Source organism: Danio rerio, chromosome 22, assembly GCF_052040795.2.
Source record: "Danio rerio strain M-AB ecotype USA chromosome 22, GRCz13ab, whole genome shotgun sequence".
In the NCBI taxonomy this organism is placed as follows: domain Eukaryota; kingdom Metazoa; phylum Chordata; class Actinopteri; order Cypriniformes; family Danionidae; genus Danio; species Danio rerio.
Window position 1 is genome coordinate 1,839,789 of NC_141042.1, and position 24,009 is coordinate 1,863,797.

The 24,009-nt window shown below is 37.5% G+C and overlaps 1 protein-coding gene across 6 annotated transcripts in view; it reads left to right on the top strand.

Annotated features, from left to right (window-relative positions):
* LOC110437757 (piggyBac transposable element-derived protein 3) overlaps nucleotides 1-24,009 on the top strand; it is a 34,606-nt gene that overhangs the window by 2,162 nt on the left and 8,435 nt on the right. For 2 of the 6 annotated variants that reach the window (XR_015521464.1, XR_015521465.1), the window contains exons 1-3: nucleotides 19,914-19,940; nucleotides 21,150-21,253; nucleotides 21,414-21,770. Coding sequence is in view for 3 of the 6 variants with exons in the window: in XM_087303407.1 (XP_087159533.1) it covers nucleotides 6,560-6,609; nucleotides 7,403-7,512; nucleotides 12,353-12,556; nucleotides 15,654-16,016; nucleotides 17,672-18,075 (1,131 nt within the window). In the remaining 3 variants the exon portion in view is untranslated. Of the gene's footprint in view, nucleotides 1-938; nucleotides 999-3,234; nucleotides 3,295-4,925; nucleotides 6,610-7,402; nucleotides 7,513-12,352; nucleotides 12,557-15,653; nucleotides 16,017-17,671; nucleotides 19,793-19,884; nucleotides 19,941-21,149; nucleotides 21,254-21,413; nucleotides 21,771-23,185; nucleotides 23,254-24,009 lie in introns of those variants that run through there. The other 4 variants (XM_087303407.1, XM_087303404.1, XM_087303405.1 and 1 more) reach the window with 4 other exon arrangements.

Below are 24,009 nucleotides of genomic sequence, written 5' to 3' on the forward strand. Positions count from 1 at the left end.
TTAATTATTTATTTAAGGTAGCGTTTGTTTACACGACAGAAACCAAAATACTTAGTTTCATTACAAATAGACAGCTCGCTGAGTGCTCAATAACTAAAACAGGGTCTGACCAGTCTAATCTGAGGAATTTATCAAACAGGTTGTAAGCATCATCAGCAGATGGCGCTGTGCTCATTATAAATTCAAATTCTTACAAATAACACTTAAACATATGGTGAAATGCTCATGAATAAGAGCGCTTGTGTGTTTGACTGATGTTTAGGTGGTCAAATGTTTCTGCATCTCAGCTTTTGTACCACAAGTTTAATGTAAACGGCTCACTATGAACTTAATTCACCTAAATCAGGGGCGCCCAAACTGTTTCCTATGAAGGACCAAAAACCAACCTTGATTGAGGCTAGTGGGCTGAAGGTAAATGTAGTTGCCATGGGTGATGTCCTAGTTTATTTAATAATATCTAAAAAGAACTAGAAAACATTAATATTAGCTGACACAGCACAGAACTTATTACAGTAAATACAAAAACACTCTGATGTTGAACAAAATGGAGTTACACTAGTTTTTGCCTTGATTTGCTCACCGGTGTCTTCTGCATAGTCCTTTTAGGTGAAATTGTTTACATTTAAAAAATCTGATTCATTTACAACATGTAATTGGAACATTTGATTTCAGTTTGTTGCTCAGCAGTAAACAAACAAAAGTAATGGTAGATTAGAAATCAGGATCTCTGTGCTAAAGGTATTCGCCCCAACCATCTCACTCGCTTCTCAGTTGGTATGGTGAGCCAAATCAAAGGTTACAATGGGCCCTACTTTGGGCATATCTAACCTAAACTAATCCTAAATGTATTAAAGATTATATTTTATTAGATTACAATCTATCCTTGAGCACTGTCGGCTTTTACACACTGTCATGTAACTTATGTACTTTATTTTCAGGTGTGAAGGTGGAAGAGAGTGAAGCACTGAGTGAAGATGAGGAGAAACATCATGTCAAAAGTAAACAAAAAAAAATTCACACAAACACTGAACATAGTTTTATAATGAACAAAACCGTCATAGCACTTAGGGTGCTCTAATTTCGCCCTAGAAAAAAATACTATATATATATATATATATATATATATATATATATATATATATATATATATATATATATATATATAAACAGTTCTGTCTCGTTCTCGAATCTGGTTGGCTGATAGCCGTGATATATTTAAGCAATATCAGCACTAGTACAGCCTCTTTACCCTTTGTGTATTACTCTGCCCACATACAGCCAGCAAAAATCAGACACTACAGATATAAAGTTTAAAATATGCTTGCTCTGCTGTTTAACTGTCAGCTTATGATTTGAATCCAACGCGAACGAAAGTAGTTCCTCATACAAAAGGGTTTTAGAGACTCTCCATGTTTGATTTTGTTTTTATATACACTATTATAACATCAAACTTCTGATTGGTTCTCGGGATATAGCGGCTTTTGCTGTCAAAGGGAAGTGGCGTAAAGCGGCTTTTGCCAACAAACTGTTATTTCTGAATGCGCTGATGCTGGGATTTAGATGATTTGAAGCATAAATATTTATCGAACATGCTACGTGCCTAAAGCATTCACTCAATGTCATTAGCTCATTTTTTGGCATTTCACTGGTGGGGGCACTAAGGCACTCGGCCTGCTGCCTTGTGCCAACGCACGCCTCCCACCAGTGCCGGTATACAGCCATATCGCACTGCTACTCGTGTGATATTGCTCATATATATATATATATATATATATATATATATATATATATATATATATATATATATATATATATATATATATATATATATACACAGTTCAGATGCAAAAGCTGCTAAACGGCATTTCTGCCAAAAATGAGCTAATGACATTAAGTAAATGCTTTAGGCACGTAGCATGTTCGATAAATATTTATGCTTCAAATCATCTAAATCCCAGCATCAGCGCATTCAGAACCACTTTTTAAAAGATAAATATAATGTGTAAAACTATACATTACCTCTGATTAGCTTTTATATTAATGAATAATGCACAGATATTGATGTTTCACATTGTTTTTACACTACATCATTTGAATCTACCAAGCTTATTTTACAATGTTTGCAGTGTTTACGCTGCTCTACTTACATTAGATCTAAATCCCAAATAACCGAAATGACAACAGATTAAGATTTACTTAATGTCAGGATTTAATAATGTTATTGATTAATTTCATTCATTCTTTATCCTTCTGCTTAATCTCTGGTTTATTAGGGGTTACCACAGTGGAATGAACCGCCACTTGCTTGACATATTTATGTATACTAGGAAAGGTAGTTTATGTTTGGTAAAATGGTCCCAAATGTTTGGTCTTGTCTCAATAGGTGGATTTAGAGGTTTTTGCAAAAAAAAAAAAGCAAAAGTGAATTTAGCCAGTTTTGACCCAAAAGAAAATCTACCTTATTAAAGAGTTGTCTAAAAGGACATTTTTGGAAAAAAAAGGTATTTTATTTACCAGCTAATAACCTTATCATTACATATAAAATGAAACTTCTGAACCTAATCAGAGGAGCCTGATAGAAAATGCTCATTTACAAGGAAAGAGATCTGATGGATTTAGAGGGTATACAGCCTGTATAGTATGTCACCCCTCACATTTCTGCAAATATTTATTTCTGTCTTTTTATAGGACAACACTGCAGAAATGACTATTTGACACAATGAAATATAGTCAGTGTAAAGTTTGTAAAGCAGCATAAATTTATTGTCCCCACTAAATAAGTAAAAATACAGCCAATAATAGCTGAACCTCTGGCAACAAAGCTGAAATAAATATCTTAAAAGGCACTTCTTTCTGCATAGTCCTCTACCTTTCAGGTGAAATTGTTTACATTTTAAAAAATCCGATTCATTTACAACATGTAATTAAAACATTTGATTTGAGTTTGTTGCTCAGCAATAAAACGAAACAGAATAACGTCAAATTAGAAATGATGATCTTTGCACTTAAGGTATTCGCCCCAACCATCTCCAACCATCTCACTCGCTTCTCAGATGGTGTGGTGAGCCAAATCAAAGGTTACAATGGGCCCTACTTTAGCCTGCAGGCCCTACTTTGGGCATTTCTAACCTAAACTAATCCTAATTGTGTTAATGATTATATTAGATCAGAATCTATCCTTGAGCACTGTCGGCTTTTACACACTGTCATGTAACTTATGTACTTTATTTTCAGATGTTAAGGTGGAGAAGAGTGAAGCACTGAGTGAAGATGAGGAGAAACATCATGTCAAAGGTAATCAACCCCCCCGACACACACACACACACACACACAAACACTGAACATAGTTGCTTAATCTCTGTTTTTGTCAGGGGTTACCACAGAGGAATGAGCCGCCACTTACTTGACATATATATTTTTAATTATAGGTTGTTTGTGTAATGTGTTTTATGTTTGGTAAAATAATTTATAATTGCATCTTTAGTGATTTTCAACTAATTACACGGTCTTGTCCCAATAGGTGGATTTAGAGGTTTTTGCTCAAAAAGCAGAAGTGGTTTTGAAGTTTTTACACAAAATAAAAAAAACACAAAATTTACCTTATTAAAAACCAAAGAATGGTCTAATGGGACATTTTAAAAAAAAAAAGGTATTTTATTTACCAGCTCATAACCTTATCATTACATATAAAATGAAACTTCTGAACCTAATCAAAGGAGCCTGATAGAAAATGCTCATTTAGAGAGTTTTGGATCTGAACTCTTCATATATATATATATATATATATATATATATATATATATATATATATATATATTTACACACACACACACACACACACACACACACACACACACACACACACACACACACACACAGTATGTCACTCCTCACATTTCTGCAAATATTTATTTATAACTTTTCATAGGACAACACTGCAGAGATGACTCTTTGTCACGATGAATAGTAGCCAGTGTAAAGTTTGTAAACGGTGTAAACTTGCCACGTTTAAAACGTATATGTGGCCGGTCTCTTGCCTTGACATGAAAGCTTTTATAATGCTAATACTTCTCCTTTAGTGAAAAATAAGTAGGTTGAGTGTGATATAAGTAAACCTGTTGCGAATGAAAGAATGAAGTTGTATAACATTGATAATTTTGCATCAACCTTTCACAATATCATTAAAGATTTGTTTAAATTTGTAATAGAAACACACTTAAAGATTAATTAAGTGAAAGTGAAATCGTCCCTACTTGACACTTTTCTCTTAAAATGTAGCTTTATTTTGACTAATTAAGTGAAAGTGAACGCATCCCTACTTGACACTTTTCTCTTAAAATTTTACTTTTTTGATTAATAAAGTGAAAGCATCCTTACTTGACACTTTTTTCTTAAAATGGAGCTTTTTTATTAAGTGAAACTGAAAGCATTCCTACTGTCCTTTTTTCTTAAAATGTATTGTTTTTGATCAATTTAGTGAAAGTGAAAGCATCCCTACTTGAGACTTTTCTCTTAAAATTGAGCTTTTTTTATTAATTAAGTGAAAGTAAAAGCATCCCTACTTGACATTTTTCTTAAAATGAAGCTTTTTTTATTAATTAAGTGAAAGTGAAAGCATCTCTACTTGACTTTTTTTCTTAAAATGTAACGTTTTTGATTAATTAAGTGAAAGTGAAAGCATCCCTACTTGACATTTTTCTTAAAATGAAGCTTTTTTTTATTAATTAAGTGAAAGTGAAAGCATCCCTACTTGACTTTTTTTCTTAAAATGTAGCGTTTTTGATTAATTAAGTGAAAGTGAAAGCATTCCTTCTTGACATTTTTCTCTGAAAATGTAGCTTTTGTTTTGATGAAGTGAAAGTGAAAGCATCCTGACTTGACATTTCTCTCTTAGAATGTAACTTTTTTGTTTACTTGATTTTCAGAGCTGAATGAAGACATGAAAATTTGCTTTAATGTTCATTCAAAGACTAAACCTTTTCTATGCTCTTTGTGCGGGAAGAGTTACAATTATCCACACGGTTTAAGGCAACATCAGAGGACTCACACTGGAGAGAAACCGTACAAGTGTTCAGACTGCCACAAGAGATTCAGCCAGTCACATTATCTGAGAAGACACCAGGTGACTTACACTGGAAAGAAACATTACAAGTGTTCACACTGCGAGCGAACATTCAGTGAGTCAGAAAATCTGACAACACATGAGAGGATTCACACTGGAGAGAAACGATTCAGATGCGCTCAGTGTGGGAACGGTTTCATGCAATTGTCAGACCTTAATCGACACATGCTGATCCACACAGGAGAGAAAAACCACAAGTGTGTTCATTGTGGGAGGAGTTACAGACAATCGTCAGACCTTAGTCGACACATGATGATCCACATTGGAGAGAAAAAACACAAATGTGATCAATGCGACAGGATATTTTTGAGGACTGCAGATTTGAAGCTCCATCTTAGTGTTCATAAAGAGGAGAAGCCGTATTCATGCTCTGAGTGTGAGAAGAGTTTTAAACGAAAGTCACATTTAAGAAAACATCAGAAGATCCACACTGGTATGAAAGAGCATGTGTGCTTTATTTGTGGGAAGAGTTATACTACAGCTGAAAATCTGAAACGCCACCAGAGGATTCACGCTGGAAAGAAACCAGTTAAACATAAAAGGACTCTAAAAAGCAAAGGCTGACATTTAGAAATCCTAAAGAGGACATATGGTCACCCTATCCGAATGTTTTAGTATTTCAGGCCTTTATTATTTTGCTTCATGATACAGTCAATAAACTTATCCAGGCTTACACAGATTTATCAACTGTAATTCTTTATCTGCTATTAAGATTTACCACATATACAGTTGAAGTCAGAATTATTAGCCCCCTGTTTATTATTCCTACATTCCTCCAATTACAGGGTTTCTGCAGTGTCTTAAAATGTCTTAAATCTCAAAATCCTAATTTTAGGTCTGAAAAAGTCTTAAATTTGCTGAAATACTGTGCTGTAGGTCTTAAATCTTTTTTTAAACAGGTCTTAATTTTCCTTTGTTCATGTATTGCTACCAAATCTGGCCAAAACCCATACAACCACCAACAAACATAAGACTTTAATTAATAAAGCTTTAAGCTTTTTATTTAATAAGGTAATTTTTTACTTTATCACAATGGTTTAATTATTTTCAGTGTGCCGTAAAAGTTCTCCTTGAATGTACTGCTGAGGACACCGACCTGAAGGGATTGTTGAGCATAGATTTAGTTTATTTTAGTTTTAAAACTTTAAAAAACATTTGTTCATTTTTTTAATTATTATTTTAAAGAAAGTTTTTGTTGGAAAAAAAAGTGTATGGATACAAGTAGAGCTTGTTTGTTTTCACACAATATTTAAAATATTTAGCTATAAAAATACAAAAAATTGCTTGTTTTTGCACAATATTTAAAATGTTTAGCTAAAAAATAAAATATTTTTTGTTTGTTTTTTTTCTCGCTTGTCAGAGAAGTTATTTACTTTGCAATGTTTTTGATGTTTGTTTGTTTTTTTGACGGTCTTCTGTTGCGCCCGCCTTGTCGTGATGACGTCATCAGTGACGCGATTATGCAGCGTCGAGTCTTCAGAGCTGAGGTGAGTCGTTGCCGCTTTTTCTCGTGTTTACACAACAATAAAACACACTTTACAGTTTATTAAAGCGACAATCTGCGACTAGTTTCTGCATTGAGTTCACCTCTATCTGTGTGTCTGCTGACCAAAACAATACAGCAGGCAGAGAGCAGCTCTGAGAGGACAACATGAGTGAATGTGTTTGGGCTTTTCTGTATTGTGTATGAGGTTTTCTACGTGGGTTTTAATTATGAATGTAAATAAAAGAAATCTGCTGCAGGAAACACTTGAACTTTGATTAATAAAGTTTTTTTTTTGTGATTTCCCATCCAGCTAAAAAACACCTTAAACCAGACAAAGCTTGTTGGCTGATTTTAGCTGGTTGACCAGATTTGTTTTAAAGGGGTTTTGGCTATTTCCTGTCTGGTTTTAATTGGTCAGGCTGGGGAGTAATCAGCTAAAACCAGCTTGACCAGCCTGGTTTAAGCTTGACAGCTAATTTTGGCTGGCTAGGTTGAGCTGGCTAAGCTTTAGCCGATCATCTCCCAGCCTGACTAGCCAAGACCAGGGTGGAAATGGCCAAAACCCCTCTAAAGCCAGGCTGGTCAATCTGCAAATACTCAATAATCTGATCTGCTGCTGATCCTGAATGTCTGTTTAATGAGTGTTTATAGTCAGAGGCTTATCAATATTATCAGAGCTGCTGAAATCTACTTTATAAGTCAATAGTCCCTTTTTCCTCATTCAGATCTGCATCATAATATGATTTTTTTTATCAGTGTGAATGAATCAGATTTCTCTGTTTGTTCTCCTGAAGCTCTGCCACCATCAGTGAAAGACAAAGACAGAGTTTATTGAAGGACAGTGAGAAGATGAGTGATCCAGAACCCTGCAGAATTAAACAGGAAGAGACTGAAGAACTAATAGGTTTGTGTTTATTCATTACTCTTCAATAATGAGGCTGAAGAACTGTGAGGTTGTTCATTTTTAAGCACTTCATCAGTTTTTGTTCTTTTTCACATCGTGTCATTTTATCTGAACAATGTTTGTCTTTAGAATACGGGACGTTTGTTTTTGCTGTTGAAGAATAATGTGCATTTTAGTTCAGTTGCATTTACATTGATTAAACTCTGATGTGATATGATGGGGTGACCTGTGCCTCAACCCCAAAAACAGCAAAATCTAATAAAGTCTACACTGAAGTAACATTACAGAACAAGGCAGGAACCGGCGGATGTACAACAACTTTAATCATAAAGTACACACAAAACAAAAGCTTCCATCTGAAGTTCCTCCATGGGACTCTATGTATTTCTTAAACACTCTGTCCAACTTGGCCTCGTTGCTCTTGGCCTCGCCTACACTCGTCACCACTACCAAACTGACCAAACACAGAGCTTGCACTGTGTCATCGCAACGTGTAGTTACATTTTTTTGAGAAGTGCACATTGGCATCATCCTCGACAAGGTGTCTGAGACCACTTGAAGGCTGTGCTGGACCAGACCATACCCGTGCGGTTAACAAGAGTGGAAATGCTGAAGTAGAGCTGGGCGATAATTCGATAATTATCACGATATATATTTTTTCCGATAAACCGATAATGCCCGTTCGCTAACTGTTAGATAATATTTACGCACTATGCATAATGCTGCGGAGGCCTGCCCTTCCAAATGCCGCACACAGTAAGTGTACAACCGTACAGTGTTAGTTGAACTTGGAAGGGTAAGAAAAAAATAAGATAAGAATGGTCACAGACATTGTTGACAAGAAACATAACTGATCATCAGTAGCCTTGAGCTGCTTAGTTTTTTGTTATCCGACACAAAACAGAGCAACGTGCACTGCAAACTGCGCAGACGACTCGTGCCATCAAAAGCAAGCAACACCACACACCTGTTTCAAATGTAAACAAGACCACCCTTATGAAGATGCAACGAAATTACAAACCCAAACAAGTGTTGGTAAACCAACGCAACCACCCAGCACAATCTCATGTCATCATTTTAGAAAGCCTGAAGAGACAGATGATATGACAGACAACACATCTCAATGAACACTTGATGCTTGCTGTAAACTACAGGCTGCATTATTTAAGGGCATTTGTTACGACATTGATAGGATCTTTTGTTGTCAAGAGCCCCTTTCACACATACAGACAATTTTCCGGAAAGGTTGTATGTGTGAACAGGTCCTTTTTGAAAATACCGGTAAATTCGTTCTGGCTATTTTCCGGAAAGAGAAGTTGTAACATTACCGGTAAATTGCCGGAATGCTGCGCTGTGTGAATGCAGAAGGAAGATTGCCGTAATAAGCGCGTGCACGTCTAGAACGTGCTGACGTGAGGCGTCTGCTTTAGCCAATCACAACAGTCAGACGCATTTACGTCCGCGCGGTTTGTGAGAATAAATATTTTTCCAGACACATTTAGCTGCTAGAAGTTAGTCAGATCACGTTTATATGTTCTTCTCAATGCCAACTGTGTAAATAATCATCGATGAGATGTTTATGATAAGCCGTTGTTTGTTTACCTTCAAGCTTTGCGTGTGCCTCTGAAACAGCCTGTGAGCGCCTGCACACGCACATATTATGAACATCTCGACATGCGAAAGTGATCCTGCGAAAGTTGTTCACAATATTGATCATCAAAAGAGTTTGTAATTTAGTCAAATGTTTACAAATACCAGCGCAGCCGTTTAAAGCTCATTTGTGGTGAATGATGTCAGAATTTACCGGTATTTTGGAATGGATGTGTAAACAATCTTTTCCGGAAAATTTCCGTAACGTCCTCGCCTGTGTGAACAGCACTTTTTTGAATATACCGGTAAAGTCGTTCCGGAAATTTTCCAGATATTTACCGGTATCACTGTGTGAAAGGGGCTATTCAAGGTTCTGTTTCCTTTTTAATATTAAGATATTTGTTTTGGAATTTTTCATACATATTGTCCCTCATCGACAGTAAAAGAACCAGCCTTTATGAAGGACATCATCACCGAGGAGAAATCAGATGCTCAAGACAAAATCTTTCAAAGTATGACATATTAAACATGCAGCAAATATATGACAGACGTTTACAACAGCAGTGGATCATTAATTAAGTCCTTATTTTCCACAGAGCGAAGCATCATCCACCCGCAGTTGTTTAAGACGGGGACAAACTAAATATAAACACTTTATATATTTTTCTTCAAAAATGAATCTTTTTGCAATGAATTTTGTAATGTTTAATGAGTAACTTAATTATAATGTTCCAGAAGAACGAATAACATCTGAGGTGAAGCGCTTTAAAACAAGTCCGCTATACGTAATATACTTTAGCGCCAAAACAATCCATTAAACTACTTTCACGGTTTCATTTTAATTCATTAACGAAGCGCGGTTTGAGCACTATGAGCTGGACAGTCTTTACAAGCTATTCACAGCACTGTCAAGCTGCGTCCCAAATGGCACACAATGCACTATGTACTTATTTACATTTAGTCATTTAGCAGACACTTTTATCCAAAGCGACTTCTGGCACTTACACACTCAACAGGATAGTATATGTATGTGGTGTCGTCCCGAATGGAGCACTGATGTTTTTTTACTAAGTGGAAATTCAAACCGTTTCCCTGAAGACGTTTGACGGTCGCCAAATCAGTGAAATAAACGACAGAATTATCAAATACCTGCCGCGAGTATAACTGCATTCACCATCGGGAGGCGCTATAATCACTCTCGTAGGAGAATTTTGCTTTCACAATCCAAAATGAATAAAGTTATCCAACATGTGATAGCTCCGCCCCTTTCGCTACGTAAGGAAACCTGCGGTCGTTGAGTGCGTGAAGTGTCCATCATTACACACTTCATTGTACCGGCTGAATGAGTGCATCATCCGGGTTATTAAAGTGCACTTATGATTTTTAGAGTTTTCAGTGTGAACACACTACTAACACTATTTATACAACAAAATGGCGTAGAATAGTGCATAAGTATGCGATTTGGGACGCAGCTACAGTTTTCTTAGATTACCTCGGAAGAATAAGCTCGATCTGAAGGATGAGAGAGCTCAGAAACCCGTTGAGTTATTGTAGAGGCTCCCCGCATGTCTCACCGTGATGCGCGATATATAAAATGAGAGTCTGCATTAGGCCTATTTGTGCCAGTCTGTGAGGTCAAATTAAAACACCATCAGATATAGCGGAGATCTGTGCACAACAGTTTTTTTATGCGTCCCACAATATTCAATGTCAAGAGAGTGACTATGTAAGGTAAACTGCACGCACTTGATTATGTAATGCGTGGGCGCGTCTCACAGCCCAAAGCATAACTAAACCTTTAAATGTCCATGCTTAATCAGTCATCGATAAGGTCTATAAATTAAAGGGTTATTGACAATCAATAGGTCATCAAGTAATCGTTAGCATCCTTAAATAAAGTAGCCTATACATTAAAGGATTTTTCACCCTAAATTCACCATACCATTAAAAAGAGGAGTTCATCCAAAGCAGAACATTCTGTGACCATTAACTCACCTTTTACCTTTTCCAAACATGTTTTATTTTATTTATTTTGTTGAACAATAATATCCAATTACTAGGGCCAGACGGACTCTGCATTTTTTGCTATTTCTGCTGAGAATTCTGGTAAAAATCTGCGGATTTCTGCTGAATTAGTTTGGGAGTATCCAGCGAAGTATCATAACTAAAACCTTAATATATTAAATAAAAGTAATAAATTACTGAATAAAAACGGAATAAATTCAGATTTACACATTTAAACAGAATTAATGATGGGCTAAAAATCTGCAGAAATCTGCGGATTCTGCGCACGCAGGTTCCGTGTGGGCCTACCAATAACTTGTAGGGTGATGTCTTTGGTTATTGAAACCTTGATTACTAAATGCTGAATTAAGATTCTTTTGTTGTTTATATTGTCAGACAGCTCAAACATCTCACAAAATGTGTTAAATCAGCTGCACAAAGCGATTGGCATGCTATAATCCTATACGTTTAATAGATATAAAGATTTGACATTTATCATGATAATTATCGATATCGACATTTTCTTGATCATTTTTGCCATATTGCCCAGCTATATGCAGAAGTATAACGCGTAGCTGTGCATTTATACTTCTGCGTGCTGTCTCTGTTGGTCTGCATTAACACTTCCGAAACACTAGTTGGCAGTGAGGTGTAAATGTTCCTCTGAGTCGAGTTTCTTCGCTGCTGTTTTGTTTTCCTGAACACTTCCGGGATGTACAAGTGGTTCAAACTCACTCATTTTGAGGCAGGAACCGGCGGACGTGCAACAACTTTAACTATGAGGTAAACACAAAACAAAACTTTCCATCCAAAGCTCCTTCACGGGACTCCACACTTGTAAACAATCGCTCCATTGGGTTCGCGCCATTCGCGTGGCTCTCGGTCCCGCCCCGACTCGTCAGCGCTACCAAGCTGACCAATCACAGAGCTTGCGCTACGCATTGTTGCGACGTGTAGTTACATTTTTTGAGAGGTGCACGTCAGCCACGGCGAAGGGCTATGCTTCAGCGCCGTAGCATACGCCGGTGTTTGACGCAGAAGTATAAATCAGCCTTTAAGAGTGTGTGTGTGTGTTTGTCAGAGATTTATACATTTCTGCTTCTCAGCTTCTATACTACAAGTTTACTTTAAACACATCTTATGAACTTGTGTGTTATTCGCCTTGACTTTTCCTAACTTTCTAAACTGGCTTTAAGCACTGTCTGCTTTTACACACAGTCCTGTAACTTATTTACTTAATTTTCAGATGTGAAGGTGAAAAGTGAAGAACTGAGTGAAGATGAGGAGAAACATCATGTCAAGCCTGAAGAAGAAACTCACACAAACACTGAACACAGTTTTGTAAGGACCAGCACAGCTGTAAACGGTTTCACCTGCACTCAGTGTGGAAAGAGTTTCAGCCACAAATGCAGTCTCAGCATTCACATGAAGAGCCACACTGGAGACAAAAGTAAGTTAGGAGACCTGACAACGCATGAGAAGATTCACCCAAAAGACGAGCTGTTTCTCTGCATTGCTTGTGGGAAGAGTTTCAGGGATATATTTACTCTACAAACACACACGAAAAAATTTCTCAAACTTTTGTATGAAGAACATACAAACTCCACACAGAAATTCCAACTGACCTAGCCGGCACTCGAACCAGCAACCTTCTTGCTGTGAGGTGTTTGTGCTACCCACTAGAGATGCGCGGATGGGCTATTATTTCATCCGCAACCGCATCACAAAACTCATCATCCGTCCGCCATCCATCCGCACTAACATTTTTGACCAAATTTTAAAACCGCACCCGCCCGCCATCTGCTGACTGAGCTCTTTATTTGAATGGCTTATTCCTTTTTATTATTAAATGAATGTTTCTTTATTGATTATTAGAAAATAGAGAATGACTTTAATTTCATGCAGTTAATCCAAACGTGCAAGTCCAATCCAGCATTAATTGATGCTTTGAAGTGACGCTAAACAATACGAGGACGAGTCTTTTCACTTGATTCGATTCCTCGGTCCTGAAGTCTTTTCCTTGCGTCCTTTCCTCGCATCCTATAGGAGTGGAAAGACGAGGAAAGAAAGCAAGGAAAGGAAACGAGGATACACAAATAAGAAAGGAGAAGCACCCCTATAAAGCTCTCAGAATATCAGCAGTGAACTCCGTCTCCAATTGGCGCACAGGGACAAAAATAAATAAATAGCCTAAATGAAACGCACTGTACTGTACAATTTTTTAATTATTATTGTAGCCTAAAAGAAAACGTATTTTGACACATCATTTCAACATTCAGACTAGAGCGCCTGCCTCAATGCGCCCTGCTGCACTGAAGGAGCGCTCGCTCGCAGCACTTGTTGCTGGAATGCATAGAATTCTCTTGGCAAGGTGCTGTAGTCGTGGGAATGACTGCCTTGTTTCTCCCAAAAGGAAAGTAGATTTTCCTCTGCTGATCCGTCTATACGGAAGTTTGTAGATGAAGACTTCTGTACTTCATCCAGAATTAGTGTATCCGATTCCTCCTCTCATTCTGTGAAGTCAGTCTTAGGCTTTTTCGTTGGTGCGCCAACTATGTGTACAAAAACAGTACAACCGCCCACCACCCGCCCGAATTTAATTAAAATATAATTTTTCGTCACGTCATCCGCCCGATCCGCGGTTTATCCACGGATTCCGCAGCTGTAACCGCCATCCGCGCATCTCTACTACCCACTGCGCCACCGTGCTGCCCTGCCTTCATAAATTAGCTAATTAAATAACTTAAACTTGAAAATAATCTTCAGTGTTCATTTATTTGAGAAGTAACTTCGTATTGTAGGATAACACATTTCTAACATTCAAGTACAGCAAGGCACATCTGTAAACTTTAACAGATGCAGTTGAAGTCAGTTTTTTTGCCCTCCCAATAATTTAAAATTATGTTTCCCAAGTGAGCTGAATCAAACCAAGGAGATTTTCACAGTATTTCCTATAAAACACAAATAATTAATCTGGAGTCATAATAAGTGTTATATCTTATAGATTATTTCTTGAAAAAAAGCAGCTTTAAATTGTTTAAAAAACTATTTTAAGTCAATGGTATTAGCTTCTTTAGGAAATAATTACTGTATATTTTATTGATCATCTACACAACAAACCAGTTATACAATAACTTAACTAATCATTCCAACTTTCCTAGTTAACATAACCTAATTAAGTCTTTAAATTACACTTTAATCTGTATCAAAGACTAGAATATTTAAAGGGACTTTGTCTGTATACAACTATCTTGCTAAATAACTAGTAAAATCATGCACAGTCACCATGGGAAAGGAAAAAAGTAGTTATTATAAAAATTGGTTAGTTAAACTATTATGTTTAAAAACGTGTTGTAATCATGTCTTGATGACTCGTGCTTTATGTCACGGCTGAAATCAAAAACAAATGATGTCCACGTTAGCATCGCTGGACGATTTGTTCGTTCGGATCTAAAGAGTCGATTCATTTGAAGCCCCGTTCAAATGAATCTTCCTCCCGCTAAACTAATCCGCTATACATATAATGGTGCTGAAGATACGCGAGCACTGTAATCTAAATCATAACTCACAACATTGTAACGGTGGAAAAGGCGCGGGAAAAACAGCCTTGAGCTAATTTGTTACATTAATAATGGTGTAGATATGCGAGCACTTTAATCTACATTATAATTTGTTACAGATTATTAATGTAGATATGTGTGCAAGTTGATCTACATTATTATTATAGTTTGCTACATGTTTATTGGTGGAGAATAAACGAAGCATAAATACAGCATTTTAACTTTGTAAACTATAAAATCATGCGTCTCCCCACGGTTTGTGTCTCATTTTGTGAGCTAACTGAGTGACAACAGTTGTTCGCTCCCATCCTTCTCCCCTGTTCTGCTGGCCACGCCCACTCCTGCCCTCTGCTCACGGAGCTCCACGCCCATTATGATTATGATTCTTCCCACGTGACTCATCGGTGAACAGTGCTTTAATTTCTAAAGCCAAGCGCAGCCCTTTCTGTTGAGCGGGTGAAGACAATGACAAATCATAGGGGTGTCAGACAGCACTCAAAAAGCAAGCGGGATAATATTTATATTAGTTTTGTTTGCTATAAATGCTCATGCTGTCTTCTGTGCATGTGTTGGGGTCTTGTTTGATACATTCAGAAAGAGTGTTTTCTTTGAGCAGGTCAAATTAAAGGTACAATACATATATCTTACTGCTGTATTAAAGAACAACGTTGTATTACAAATAGTATATAAATATTAATATATTTATAGATTTTCATTTTAAAAAATGTCTTGTGTTCTGACGAAAAAAATCTAATTTATGTATGGAAAGCATCGTCAGTGCACCGTGATGCACTGAGATATCGAATTGAACCAAATCAATGGCATGATAATCATAACCAAACCAAACTGTGAGACCAGTGTAGGTCTAGTAAACACAGCCTATGAACTTGTGTGCAATTCGCTTAAACGTTTCCTAACTTTCTAAACTAGCTTTGAGCACTGTCTGCTGTTACACACAGTCCTGTAACTTATTTGCTTAATTTTCAGATGTGAAGGTGAAAAGTGAAGAACTGAGTGAAGATGAGGAGAAACATCATGTCAAGCCTGAAGAAGAAACTCACACAAACACTGAACACAGTTTTGTAAGGACCAGCACAGCTGTAAACGGTTTCACCTGCACTCAGTGTGGAAAGAGTTTCAGCCACAAATGCAGTCTCAGCATTCACATGAGGAGCCACACTGGAGAGAAACCTTACAAGTGTTCACACTGCGACGAGAGATTCAGTAAGTTAGGAGACCTGACAACGCACGAGAAGATTCACCCAAAAGACAAACTGTTTCTCTGCATTGCTTGCGGGAAGCGTTTCAGGGATATATTTACTCTACAAACACACACGAAAAAATTTCACGGTAAGTTGATCATCTAAAGATCCAGCCCTTCCAGGTCATAATATTTAGGATAATTGTGAAGTTTATAACAGACAAATTTCATATAAACACATTTTTTTATTGGAGATTTTTTTTTTAACATTTGTGGCAAGGAAATATTAAGTTTAGTGTCGCCAGAGAAAAAAAAGGTAAACCCTTAGTGTTGAGCTCTAACAAGTCGTGTGAAATAAATTTATGCAAATATATTTTCCCAACAACACAATTGTAGCTAATGAAAATGTCGAGGGGCTAGTTAAGTTGGAAAACTACTAGCCACAGTGGCTGGTGATTGAGGCCCCTGTAGTGGCTATTTTTCTCTACTTTTATTTTATTTTTTTTATTTTTTTTTCTACTTTTTTATTTTTACCCGGGATGTCTTTTACAAGTTTTATTCTTTATAAAGAAGATCACAATCATACAGCAACAACAGTTTCTGCAGAGTGAGATACTAAAGCAAAGTGTGTTCACCTTTTTATCTAGTTTGTACTGCTTACGAGGTGAACTCCCAATAAGGCCTCATTTACAATTACGCCAGGCGTCTTCTGCTGTTCGTGCGATATGCTCATAACAACCACACATCCTTCTTAAGCAACCGTACCTCAGGTAATGTATAGACCATAAATTCTAAATTCCAGTGATGCGTACCCAGAGAAAAGAAATGTGTTCACCCCTACATAGTCAGATAAGGAAAATCTCTTAGGATAATTAAAAAGCATTCACCTAAAGAAACATAGTTATGTATAAAAAATGTACACACAGGTTTTATGATGAACATATGGAGAACACAGATACACACATATATAAAAATGAGTCTTAGACAAGTTTCTAACATATAAAGCTCATCTAAAAATGAATTTCCATTACGCCCCGTTTACACTAGTGCGTTTTTGTTTTAAAACAGCGTTCAAAAACGATCCGCGTCCACACTAGCGTTTCTGAACATATCTCCGTCCACACTACGCCTCCAAAAAGGTATATCACGTGAGCATTCGCGCACTCTGGGCATGCGCGTTCTAGTATAAACAGAAAGCATGCGTCTCGCTCGGCATTTGGTCAACAAACGCCGGTTGAACAATGAACGCGATGGCAAAGAAAGCAAGAGAGGTATTATTGTGGACAGACGACAAGGTCGAGTTGTTACTAAATGTATCTAAATGGCACCTAAAACAGACAATAGTGCAAACAACGCTCCAATTTCTGTGTCCATGTTGTTGTTTTCAGTACTGTCTTCCGGTAGCGTTAAAGTCATGTGTTATAGTCATGTGATAGGGGCTTGACGAATGAGAGAAGGATACGCAATGACACAAAAGCCCCAATCAGGAAGTGAATCTCAGCAGCCCCGCCTCCATTTTCAAATGTCTCAGTTTTCCCCCATCCACACTGAGACGGAGCAGCAGCGCTTCAGAATGAAAACAGCCTCTCCAGTGTTTCCAAAACGCTCCGTTTTCGAGCCTTGAAAACTCCGGCGTAGTGTGGACAGATGCAAACTGTTGCAAAACTTATGCTTATTAGTGTAAACGGGCCTAAAAAAAGATAATGTCAAGCCCTGCTAATGATTGATCGTTTGAAAGTGAAAGCATCCCTCCTTGACATGTTTCTCTTAAAATGTTCCTTTGTTTTGTTTACTTGATTTTCAGAGCTGAATGAAGACATGAAGACCTACTTAAGCGTTCATTCAAAGATGAAGCCGTTTTCGTGCTCTTTGTGTGGGAAGAGTTTCAATCGTCCACACAGTCTAAGGCTACATCAGAGGATTCACACTGGAGAGAAACCTTACAAGTGTTCGTACTGCGACAAAACATTCAGTCAGTCAGAATATCTGAGAAGACATCACATGGTTCACATTGGAAAGAAGCCGTACAAGTGTTCACACTGCGAAAAAGCATTCACTCATGCTGGAAATGTGAAAATGCATGAGAAGATTCACACTGTAGTGAAGCCATTCACATGCACTCAGTGCGGGAAGAGTTTCACACGATCATCAGACCTTAGTCGACACATGATGATCCACACTGGAGAAAGACAACACAAATCTTATTAATGCAGCAAACGAGAATCAACTTTAGAAAGACATGAGAAGATCCACACTGGTGTAAAAGAGCATGCGTGAAGAGTTTTATTAGAGCTGGAGAATTTAAACGACACCAGAGGATTCACACCGGAGAGAAACCTCGTATGTACTGAGGCGCTGTTTACACTAATGCGTTTTAGTTTGAAAACGCATAAGCAGGGCCAGACGGTATCTGCGGACGTTTTTTGATATTTCTGCGAAGAATTTTGGTAAAAATCTGCGGATTTCTGCGGAATTATTTTGGGAGTATCCAGCGGAGTATCATAACTAAGACCTTAATATATTAAATAAAAAGTAATAAATTACTGAATAAAAACTGATTAAATTCAGATTTACACATTTACTCAAGTAAATAAACAGAATTATTGATAGGCTAAAAATCTGCAGAATTCTGCGAAATTCGGCGGAAAATCTGTGGAATTCTGAGCGCGCAGATTCCGTATGGGCCTACGCATAAGTTTTGCTACAGTTACGCCATCTGTCCACCCTACGCCGGAGTTTTCGAGCGCCGAAAACGGAGCGTTTTGAAAATGCTGGAGAGGCCATTCTCATTCTGAAACGCTGCTGCTCCGTCTGGAGGCGGGGCTACTGAGATTCGCTACCTGATTGGGGCTTTTGTGTCATTGCGTATCCTTCCCTTATTCGTCAAGCCCCTATCACATGACTATGTGACTGACACATGACTATCACATGACAGCAGACCAGCCTTCACTGTAAACAACAACACGGACACAGAAATGGGAGCGTTGTTTGCACTATAGTCTGTTTTAGGTGCCATTGTGCAGTTATTCATTTGTTACGTTTAGTAACAACTCGACCTCGTCGTCTGTCCACAATAATACCTCTCTTGCTTTCTTTGCCATCGCGTTCATTGTTCAACCGGCGTTTGTTGACCAAATGCAGAGCGAGACACATGCTTCCTGTTTATACTAGAACGCGCATGCCCAGAGTGCGCGAATGATTTATGGGATATACGTTTTTGGAGGCATGGTGTGGACGAGATATGTTCAGAAACGCTAGGTGAAACGCTAGTGTGGACGCGGATCGTTTTTGATCTAAAACGCAGTAGTGGAGCTGGAGAATTTAACGACACCAGAGGATTCACACCAGAGAGAAACCTCATAGGTACTGTATCTTAATCAACACATGAAGATTCACACTGGAGTCACAATTCGTTCAGCAACTCCATGCACTGACCACTGTTTGATGTTGACAGTTACTCAGCGTTGCCTCCTGTTGTTACAAATATTAGCAAAACTGCTCATGCATCAAGTGTAAAAGCCTCTACACCTCTGGCTGTGTGTGCAGTCAGCTGTGGAGCCATGGTAAAGTATAAATCACACTTAAAGAAAGGTACAAAGTAAAATTCGTACAATAATGAGGACTCAAAAGAGGATGTTTGGTCACCCTGTTTGAATGTTTTGGTATTATAGGCCTTTATCATTTTGTTTGTTGATGAAATAAAAAAAATGTCTCATGCGGATTCATCACCGTAATTGTTATAAAGTTTTTTTTACACATGTACAATTTGTACCTCTTTTAGTGTATGTATAAAAGGTTGTTTATTGATGGTAACTACTTGTTTTATTTACTTAGCAGGTATGAAATACGTTTGCTTTTTAATTGTGTGTAATTAGTTCAATTAAGTGTAACTTTTTAAGAGCCTAATAAACAGTATTTTACCTCACACATGATTAATAAGACGGCCTTTTCTTTGCATTAGCGATTGTTTTTGCTTGTCAGCAGTATTTTAATTTGGCGCGTTTTTCCTCCGCCCTCGCCGTGATGACGTCAGCGCTGACGCGTTCATTCAGCGTCGAGTCTTCAGAGCTGAGGTGAGTCGTTGACGCTTTTTCTCGTGTTTACACAACAATAAAACACACTTTACAGTTTATTAAAGCGACAATCTGCGACTAGTTTCTGCATTGAGTTCACCTCTATCTGTGTGTCTGCTGACCAAAACAATACAGCAGGCAGAGAGGAAACCATGAGCTCAGTGTTTGGGTTTTAGTTTGTTTACATTAATGTTCGAGTATTTCCATGTTTGTTATATCGGAAAGTATGATCTGTGAAGGCAAATAATGGGAATTTACTGCAGCAAATGTATAAACTTTGATGCAGAAAATGCTACCTTAATCATTTACGATGAACTTTTTTTGTGATTTATTTTTGTAACCTATGTTTCACATTTTAATGGATTAATTGGTATAAATACTTGATATTTATACAAGATATTGCTATATATATATATATATATATATATATATATATATATATATATATATATGGTTCAATGCTAAGGATTTTTTTCTGCTGGCCCGATTAGGCCAGCAGTTCAGATTTTTACTTGTCCTGCAAATATTTTAACCGGCCCCACCAAAAAAAAAAAAGGTTTTTATCATTTCTTAGCGACATGTTTTAAATATTGTGTCAAAATGTGTTTAAATCTAAAATTTAAATATGTTTTAAAATGTTAATGAATGTTTAATCGCCTCACTGTACCCACGTAAAAAGTCTGCTTCCAAGACATTCTTTTAGCCTCATAATTTGATGTTGCCGTCACTTCGCTGTACTGGCTTTTACCAGGTTACAAAAAACGACATGCTCACAACATGAAATTAGATAAAAGGAACCAAAAAGCAATATGGTGTTTATGACATCATAGAGAGGGTAGCATTTAAAAGCTTAAAAGCACAAACTGTTTCTTGTTTCTGTATTCATACGCAGTTGACCAATATTGCAGACAAATTGATCTTTTGTGACAGATCGGGCCAGTAACAATCCTGTCTACTCTCCTGAGCGCCTCGCACGCTGTTCCCGGGCGTCTGTTTAATGAGTGTTTATAGTCTGAGACTCATCAATATCATCAGAGTTGCTGAAATCCTCTTTATGTCAGCTGTTTTTATTGCGCCATACTAATACTTTTATTTAAATGTTACAGGAGGAAATTACATGTCGTATTGTATCACTTAAAAACATAACATAGTAAAATAACTCACTAAATTAATATAAATAAATCCGATTTCTCTGTTTTTCTTCTGAAGCTCGATCAGTGAAAGACAAAGACAGAGTTTATTGAAGGACAGTGAGAAGATGAGTGATCCAGAACCCTGCAGAATTAAACAGGAAGACACTGAAGAACTAATAGGTTTGTGTTTATTCATTACTCTTCAATAATCAGGCTGAACAACAGTCAGGTTATTAAGCACTTCTTCAGTTTTATTTTTTACTATTGCCTGTAATTTTATATGGTGTTTTGGTGTTCAGAATATGGCTCTATGATTGTTTGTTTTTTACTTAATTTTCAGATGTGATAGTGAAGGAGGAGAGTGAAGATGAGGAGAAACATCATGTCAGCAGCGGAGAAGAAACTCACACAAACACCGAGCACAGTTTATTATTGAGCAGCGCAGCTGTGAACGATTTCTCCTGCACTCAGTGTGGAAAGAGTTTTGGGTGCAAATACACTCGCAGCATTCACATGAGGAGCCACACTGGAGAGAAACCGTACAGGTGTTCACACTGCGACGAGAGATTCAGTGAGTTAGAAGACCTGAAATCACACGAGCACATTCACTCCAAGGAGAAACTGTTCCACTGCGTTGCTTGCGGGAAGAGTTTCAGGGATATATTTACTCTACAAACACACACGCAAAAATTTCACGGTAAGTTGATCATCTAAAGATCCAGCCCTTCCCAGTTTTATTATTTAGGATAATTGTGAAGTTTATAACAAGGTTTGATGTTTTCATTTGTGTTTGTATGAGATCCATAAAGTCTAAAAGGCTAAAGCTTCAATCCCAAAGAGATGTTCTTGCTGTTGATATTGAAATGCTTTCACTTGTTACTGTTTCGTCTCTGCTTGAGCTGAGACGGTGTGTTTTTTCACACAGTAGATGTTGTAACGTCAAGAGACCGACTGTATAAAAGGAGCATAAACTGCATGGGTATAACCAGTTAAACTGTGACATAATCGACTTTCGCTTTCAGATTTAAAGGGCTAGCATTGCACCAGACCCCCGTAAGTGGTGTCGTTTGAAAGTGTAGAATCTATATTTTACGCTCATATGCATCACTTTGGTTTTTAATCTGCTGTACAAAGGTTATTTACACTTAAATACACAGTATCTTGCATACCCGAGCTAGGTATTTTACATTGGTCCATTTTTATATTTTTCATATGACACATGCACAAGTTATAGCTCAAATGAAAGCTCTTGCCGGTGCTCATACGGTTCTAGCATTCTTTTTACTGAATTATATTCACATATCAAACAGTTGCCGAATGAATCACGGTGTTTCCATGGCGCAGAAGTGAAAACAATACATTTATGATCAATAAGCAGCCCCAGATAGCACAGACAGCTGTCATCTCTTACCTTATGCTGTGCGCTTCAGGCCCATTTCTTCTCTGTTTTTGAGGTGATGTGCATAAGTAATCCTTTTATATGTCTGACGTGCTCCAAACACAGTGAATTATGTTTGATCAAACAAAAGAATAGTGAAATATGAACACAATGATCGCACCCTGTGGCTTGTACAGCACCTCTCATCAGTTGGAAGACAATAACTTTTGCATAGATTATGGTGGATACCTTTTTCTTTTTTCCTATGATTACAGACATGTGCAGGAACCACCAAAATTAATTACAGCACGCTCGACCACACACAACCTAAAAGGTACACCTTCAAATATGAGTTTATAAAAAATAAATACTAAAAGAGCCTCTTTTTTAAGGTGTTTATTATAACAAAGACAACATACACAGATAATTTAAACACTTTCAATAGTGTTTTATGAAAATTCAAAGGGTTTTCTTTAAAATGATACCAAATTTTTGCATTTAAACCTCTGCATGTGGATTTGGGAAGCTTTTAAATTTGGGTAGGCAAAATCCCAAAATAGCAGCAGAGTTTAACTGGTTAACCTTCTAGGGCTTCTTTCCACATACGTGGATGGCACATTTTAGCTCATATGTCCACAATTGTATTCACTGCTGAATTGGTGTTGCTATGGACATGTATGGGGGTACTTACACTGCCATCTAGTGGTCTCAGAAGTTTATAACACACTACGGTCAGAATACAAAATGGCGGCGAACACAAGAGGAGATTCAAGTGGTAGCGCCATACACAAACGTTGACCAGGTAAGAAGTTCTGTCATATTTCAAAGCTTATTCTGATTTAGATATTTATAAAAGCCTTGTATATTTGTCATGACATGCAGATTTGATAAAATAAGTGTAAAACTAGCATCTTTGGTCATGTTTAGGTCTCCAAACGTGTGTGTACTTAGTAGTGGGCTGTGACTAGCGTTAATGTGCCTGTTAATGCAAGACTCTTATCGGGCGATTAAAATAAATATTGGTGTTAATCTATTCTCAAAGTTGGGCTGGGAGCTGGGTCTATTCTATGCAAGCTATGGAGACTGTCACCTTGATATTTTAGCGCGGATGGATACCTGGGCGAATTGCACTGTGGTAGTCTTCGTACCTGTGTGTATTCCTACTGTGAAATGACCACGTCAAACGTGACGTGCTAACATGGATGCAGTTCAGTAAAGTGAATCTCATTAATGTTAGCTTCACATTTAACTATCAGGCACCTGTAGAGTTTACGAAATTCGAAAATGTTCCTTTTTAAAATGAATGGTGGTGAATGAAAGTCAAACCGGTGAGCCGTCTGACAAAAAAGTGCCCTTCTGAATCAAATCAGCAGGATGGCCTTCTGGAGCTTTCACTTAGTTCGAAGACACGACTGACTACGTTTACATGGACATCTGTAGTCTAGTTATTTGCCTTAATAGACAATAATATAATTAAGGTGTTTACGTGAAGTGCTTTCATGTAAGAGTTTCCTGTAATTTTGGGTGACTTTAACTGCAGTTCGACAGTTTCACTTTC